The 7,543-nt window shown below is 34.2% G+C and overlaps 1 protein-coding gene across 2 annotated transcripts in view; it reads right to left on the bottom strand.

The window, feature by feature from the left end:
* Positions 1–218: 218 nt before the first annotated feature.
* The window catches only part of LOC138333052 (uncharacterized), a 30,378-nt gene continuing 23,053 nt past the window's right edge, over positions 219–7,543 (bottom strand). The window contains exons 2-3 of one of the 2 annotated variants that reach the window (XM_069281160.1): positions 1,271–1,966; positions 219–320 (exon numbers count right to left, since the gene is read on the bottom strand). In XM_069281160.1, coding sequence (XP_069137261.1) covers positions 1,287–1,966 — 680 coding nt within the window. In that variant the 3' untranslated portion in view covers positions 219–320; positions 1,271–1,286. Of the gene's footprint in view, positions 321–1,270; positions 2,093–7,543 lie in introns of those variants that run through there. The other variant, XM_069281159.1, reaches the window with a different exon arrangement.

Genomic DNA, 7,543 nt, shown 5'->3' with positions numbered 1-7,543 from the left:
GTGACATTGGCACCTGAGGTATTCGTACAATTTTCCCTTCCGTTACTACAGTCATTATCATACCTGTACCTATTACTTTCTATGCTTGATCCTTTGAACTTGAAACAGCTTATGGAATTTCACATCAGGTATTGCTTTGTTTCTTATGTGACGTTCTATTTTTTTTCAAGATTGCTGTGTGAAATATAACAAATATGAAAAACCAAAATGAGCAGAAATGTTAAATAAGGTATAGTTTAATCACATGTAATGTAACATAAAATACAGAATTATATCCAGGATGTAGATTCTTTCAATCAAGCTTTTTCTGTTGTTTTAATCTGAAAGATAAAATTGCATAGTGACGTCACTTTCGGAATTAGCATATAATCAACATTCTAAGAACAATATCTGAATCACTCCGCCACCCGGATACGGAATGATGTTGATAAAATGTCTCACATTTACAATGTACGCCTATGCTATCGGTATATTTATCTACCAAATAATACACCGAACCTAAGTGACATTGTATGCGTTTAGCTTTTTAAAATTAATCAGAATCGCTGTTGCCGAAATTTTATTCAACATAAAAGATAAATGAATCACATTTATGTTCCAACATGTAAAACTGATAAATAATCTAAAAATGAATTCCGTCAAAACGATATTTTCACTGTAAATACTGAGTTCTGATTTGTCAGTATCGAGTGAATATATTAAAACTGATACTCAGGTGACAAATACCAGACAAATTTTCACCATAAAACGTTATAATTCACTTTTAAAATGTTATAAGTGTTTGTTGATTAAATCAACGTCCTATTAACAGCCAGGGTCATATAAGGACGCTCTCCCATGTCAACGGTTTGTAGCGTGTATGAAGTGCGCGGTGCATGTTTTGGGAGACTGCGGAATATTCGTGTTGTTTTCTTGTATAATATAACTCTTGCTCTTTTTACAGTGCTCTAATCATATTTTGTCTTATGCGAAAAAATGTAAGTCTTCATATTCCAAAACAGATTTTTTTATTGTTCACATATGTCAACAGTTATAATATTTCAGCTTCCACAGGATTTCATTTTTTTCTATGCAGTTTTTAAAATAATTAGGATTAGCACAAACATAAAACGGAGTTTCATATTTATCCTAGCATCAAACTGTGCTTTTAATATATATGTGTTTCGTATCACTTACCGAAATGGAAAAACTAAATCATAAATGGAATGTTCAAATTATCTTTTTCATTGAATTTATTCCTATTGACAAACATCAGAATTCTTATACTCACCACAACTCTAGCCTTGTTACACAGTGCGTCTGGCTGCTAGCTGTGTTTTTAGGGCTTGGATTTCATTTCTATTGCGGCGATAGGCGGAGGTAAATGTTGATCGCAGGAGGTTAACAGACGATTTCAGGCTATTGATTTGGTCGGGAAGGTTGGTCTTTAGGTCTGTTTCCGCTGACTGTAGCCTCTGATTCAGGTCAGAGACTATTTCTTCCTGTCCAGTGATTTGTACCTTTAAGTCGTCCGTGTCTTTCTTCAGAGCTATAATGCTCTGTGCGTGATGTTCCAATTGAGTCACCTGTGCGGATACCAAGTCGTGCGCATAAGCAGATACTTTGGAAGATTCGTTCTGGAATTTCTCCACGATTCCCATCATTTGTTCTTGCAATGCTGCAAACTTCGGTTCTAATGCTTCTTTAGAGTTCGTTATCATGTCTCGAAGTCCCTTAACCTCCTCTGACAGTGTGGCCATGTTGGACACAGACGACTGTAGACGGTGTAAATCCATTGTTAATCGTGTGCTGACGTTCTTCATGTCAGTAACACCATCGTCCAGTTTGGAAATTTCCCGAGAGAAAGATTCCGACATGGCCGCCTGTCTCCGTCCAGCGATGATCAGTTCAGCGTTCATATGGTCGATGGAGCTCTTCATTCGAAAAGTTTCTTCTTTGTTGCATGTTTGACCAGACGAATCGGGAACTGTAAAATGACAGTTACAGTTTTCAGATTTAACATTTACTACAAGGACTGTAGCCAGGAGGCAGATTGACCGGAGAGACATTGTGATCATCCCCCGCTGACTATCCTAACCTGAAATGGCACCTTAGGCGTAGCCCGGGTGATTAAAACCTTGACTACCCGGCTATCGCTAGGATTCGGAATTTTGGACACTATCAGTTCAATTACGACAGGTATATCACATGTATCCGTGTTTACTGAGTATTTAACTACAATATATTTCGCAGTTTTGACATACACACGCCCACTCATCACAAAAAACATACTTATGAAGTTAGATAATACATATATTAAGTTTTGTGTTACAAATGATTACATAGCAACGCAAATGATAATACATGTCTCAAAATATGTGAAGCATTTTGCTATGAAACTAAAATATCGTACAAATATGTCTCAAACATCGTATACAGTGTGTTATACAGCTCCCTAACATGTAACACTATGCGGCTCTGTGTCTAAGACTACAAATAGTTGGCGTCCTACAGTGTTTACGGCAGTACGTTTCAGTAAGATAGCACTATAATAAGTTAGGCCTATGGGTCAGCGGGAGGAAACGCTATGATGTGGTCAGGTTAGTTTTCTAGCGTAGAACGAAGTGAACGGAGAATGAAGCAGCTGATTTTAATCAGACTGGTTTTCTGGATGTATCAAGCTGAAGATAGAACTATGCATACCTTTACGTTACACACTATATCATTATATTGTTTCATTCATTCATTCATATCTTTATTCCTCCGTAAAAGGATAAAAAGAAACATGTCTGGTCAATTACTTGAAGTGTTTCAGTAGATTACTACATGAAGTGCATGTTATGACTAAATTACAGTACAATGCGGGTATCAGGAGTAGCATGTTTCTGGCCTCTTGCTTTTAATTGATTTCGAAAAAGCTTTCGATTCTGTTTCATGGAACTTTATAAATAGAACTCTTCATTATTTTAACTTTGGTCCCAACATTATAAAATGGGTTAATATTTTTCAAACCAATACAAAATCGGCTGTAAATATAGGTGGCAATTTATCTAACTTCTTTGATATTGAAAGGGGATGTCGTCAGGGTGATCCTGTTTCTTCTTATATTTTCATCTTATATGCTGAAATTTTATCAATAATACTTAGAAATAATGAAAACAAAAGGTATATACATTGAAAACAAAGAAATTCTCCTTTCACAGTTTGCTGATGACACATCTGTAATATTAGATGGCTCTGAAAAATCTTTAGATCAAACGCTAAAATCTCTGAACTTTTTTGCGGGTATATCAGGATTAAAAATGAATTACTCCAAGACCCAGGTAGTATGGATTGGCAGTATGAAATATAGTAATAACAATTTCAATAATAATTTTAATTTAAAATGGGGGTCAACACGCTTCAACCTATTAGGCATTGAATACGATATAGATTTGAGTCAAATAATTATGTTAAATTTTGACAAGAAACTTGTCAAACTCAAATCATTGATTTCAGCCTGGAAAAAAAGAATCCTTACACCAATAGGTAAAATAGTTGTTATTAAATCTTTACTTATATCACAGTTTAACCATTTATTTATCTCACTTCCCAATCCAGACGATCGATATATAAATGTAATCAACAATATTTGTTACGACTTTTTGTGGAATAGTAAACCTGATCAAGTGAAAAGGGACATAATCATCAAAAGTTATGATGAAGGGGTCTAAAAATGATACATCTGAAGTCATTTATAACGGCTCTTAAAGCAACGTGGATACGAAGAATCTATACTAAGGCTGAAAATTGGGACATCATTTTAGAATCTTTATTAGACAAACATAAATTGGCAAATGCAGGAATTGAACTTTTAAAACAAAAAGCTAATAATTGTACTAATATTTTTTGGCGAGATGTTTTAAACGCCTGGTGTAAAACTCTGAATTTAAGTGAAATATATAAAACAAACATTCTTGAAAACCCAATATGGTGTAATAATTACATCAAAATAGATAGAAAAGTAATTTTTAATAATGCATGGTATACAAAGGGAGTTCTATTTATTTATAACATTACAAAACCAGATACATGTAAATCATTTCTCAGTTTTGAAGAATTCTGTGATAAATATAGTATTCGGACTAACTTTTTAAAATACCAAAGCTTGAAAAATGCCATTCAAAATTTTGTTAGAAACAATTATCAAAATTACAACACAGAAATGAATGTAATATTACCCAATATACCTATAAATCTCAAAGTCATTCTAAATTCTAAAAAAGGAGCTCAATACATATACAATATTTTAATTCAAAACCAAGTTAAACCTACAGCTCAAAATAAATGGAATCAAACTTTTAATCTAAATGAAAAAGATTGGAAAAAGATTTATAAACACCCATTTAACACATGTACAAGTTCAAAACTTCAGTGGCTACAATATAGAATAAATCATAGAATCCTGACTACTAAGACATTTTTACTAAGAATAGGTAAAGCGGATAATAACATATGTATATTTTGTAGAACTTCTCCAGAAACCATAACACACATACTATGGGACTGTGATAAAACATCAAATCTGATAGAACAACTGAGAATAGCAATTATTACAAAAAATCTAGGACTTAGATTCAGTAAACAAGAATTTATATTTGGCAAGAAAGTTAACAATAAACATTCACATTTTAATTTAGACAACTTAATCTTACTTTTAACAAAACAATATATTTATAACTGTAAATGTCTTGAAGCAGATCTTTGCCTAATTGGTTTAAAAAAAAAACACATCAAATTTGAACTGAAAGCTCATAAAATTTTAATAACCAATAGTAACATAAAAAATAAACAACAGGTCTTAACAGAAATACAACTTTGGCTCCAATTTTAAATTTTAAAACATTAAACACATACACAAAAACCAATAAAAACTTGTAAAATAAATATTTGACCTAGGTTCGACAGAGGTACCTTGTATGTATGTATGTGTGTCCTGCATCTCTCTGATACTTAACAATGTATATTACCTTAAAATATCAATGTTTGAGAACTTATCCTCTATAAATTATCAGTGAGTTTGTTAGTAAAAATGTGTTGTCCATTGATTGATGTATATTATGAGTATACATGACTACTTTTGTATTAACTTGATTAACTCCAACATACATCATTCATATATGTTGTATTGTATTTGTATGTACAAAACTTTTGAAAATGAATAAAAAAAAAATTAAAAAAAAAGTTTCTGTGCGATGTCAATCTGATCGAGATGGTTGTGTCCTATTATTTGTGTTACACCGTAAGTTTTACTTCAGAAACACCGTTACTGGGTATATTTGACCGGGTAAGTTACAGTGAGATAACACTATGGTGTGACCGGTAAATTTCAGTGAGATAACACTATAATGTGACTGGGTAGGTTACAGTGAGATAACACTATAATGTGACCGGTAAGTTACAGTGAGATAACACTATAATGTGACCGAGTAAGTTACAGTGAGATAACACTATAATGTGACCGGTAAGTAACAGTGAGATAACACTATAATGTGACCGGTAAGTAACAGCGAGATAACACTATGATGTGACCGGGTAAGTTACAGTGAGATAACACTATAATGTGACCGGTACGTTACAGTGAGATAACACTATAATGTGACCGGGTAAGTTACAGTGAGACAACACTATAATATGACCGGTAAGTTACAGTGATATAACACTATAATGTGACCGGTAAATTACAGTGATATAACACTATTATGTGACCGGGTAAGTTACAGTGAGATAACACTATAATGTGACCGGTAAGTTACAGTGAGATAACACTATAATGTGGCCGGGTAAGTTACAGTGAGATAACACTATAATGTGACTGGGTAAGTTACAGTGAGATAACACTATAATATGACCGGTAAGTTACAGTGAGATAACACTATAATATGACCGGTAAATTACAGTGAGATTACACTATAATGTGACCGGGTAAGTTACAGTGAGATAACACTATAATGTGACTGGGTAAGTTACAGTGAGATAACACTATAATGTGACCGGGTAAGTTACAGTGAGATAACACTATAATGTGACTGGGTAAGTTACAGTGAGATAACATTATAATGTGGCCGGGTAAGTTACAGTGAGATAATACTATAATGTGACTGGGTAAGTTACAGTGAGATAACACTATAATGTGACCGGGTAAGTTACAGTGAGATAACACTATAATGTGACCGGTAAGTTACAGTGAGATACACTATAATGTGACCGGTAAAGTTACAGTGAGATAACACTATAATGTGACCGGGTAAGTTACAGTGAGATAACTATAATGTGACGGTAATTCAGTGAGATAACACTATAATGTGCGGGTAAGTTACAGTGAGATAACACTATAATGTGTGACCGGGTAAGTTACAGTGAGATAACACTATAATGTGACCGGGTAAGTTACAGTGAGATAACACTATAATGTGGCCGGGTAAGTTACAGTGAGATAACACTATAATGTGACCGGGTAAGTTACAGTGAGATAACACTATAATATGACCGGTAAGTTACAGTGAGATAACACTATAATGTGACCGGGTAAGTTACAGTGAGATAACACTATAATGTGACCGGGTAAGTTACAGTGAGATAACACTATAATGTGACCGGGTAAGTTACAGTGAGATAACACTATAATGTGACCGGGTAAGTTACAGTGAGATAACACTATAATGTGACCGGGTAAGTTACAGTGAGATAACACTATAATGTGACCGGGTAAGTTACAGTGAGATAACACTATAATGTGACCGGTAAGTTACAGTGAGATAACATTATAATGTGACCGGTAAGTTACAGTGAGATAACACTATAATGTGACCGGGTAAGTTACAGTGAGATAACATTATAATGTGACTGGGTAAGTTACAGTGAGATAACACTATAATGTGACCGGGTAAGTTACAGTGAGATAACATTATAATGTGGCCGGGTAAGTTACAGTGAGATAACACTATAATGTGACTGGGTAAGTTACAGTGAGATAACACTATAATGTGACCGGTAAGTTACAGTGAGATAACATTATAATGTGACCGGGTAAGTTACAGTGAGATAACACTATAATGTGACCGGGTAAGTTACAGTGAGATAACACTATAATATGACCGGTAAGTTACAGTGAGATAACACTATAATGTGACCGGGTAAGTTACAGTGAGATAACACTATAATGTGACCGGGTAAGTTACAGTGAGATAACACTATAATGTGGCCGGGTAAATTACAGTGAGATAACATTATAATGTGGCCGGGTAAGTTACAGTGAGATAACACTATAATGTGACCGGGTAAGTTACAGTGAGATAACACTATAATGTGACTGGGTAAGTTACAGTGAGATAACACTATAATGTGACCGGGTAAGTTACAGTGAGATAACACTATAATGTGACCGGGTAAGTTACAGTGAGATAACACTATAATGTGACTGGGTAAGTTACAGTGAGATAACACTATAATGTGGCCGGGTAAGTTACAGTGAGATAACACTATAATGTGGCCGGGTAAGTTACAGTGAGATAACACTATAATG

This window comes from Argopecten irradians, chromosome 10, assembly GCF_041381155.1.
Source record: "Argopecten irradians isolate NY chromosome 10, Ai_NY, whole genome shotgun sequence".
In the NCBI taxonomy this organism is placed as follows: domain Eukaryota; kingdom Metazoa; phylum Mollusca; class Bivalvia; order Pectinida; family Pectinidae; genus Argopecten; species Argopecten irradians.
The sequence above is the reverse complement of the archived record's forward strand: the minus strand, read 5'-3'. Positions and strand labels throughout refer to the sequence as shown.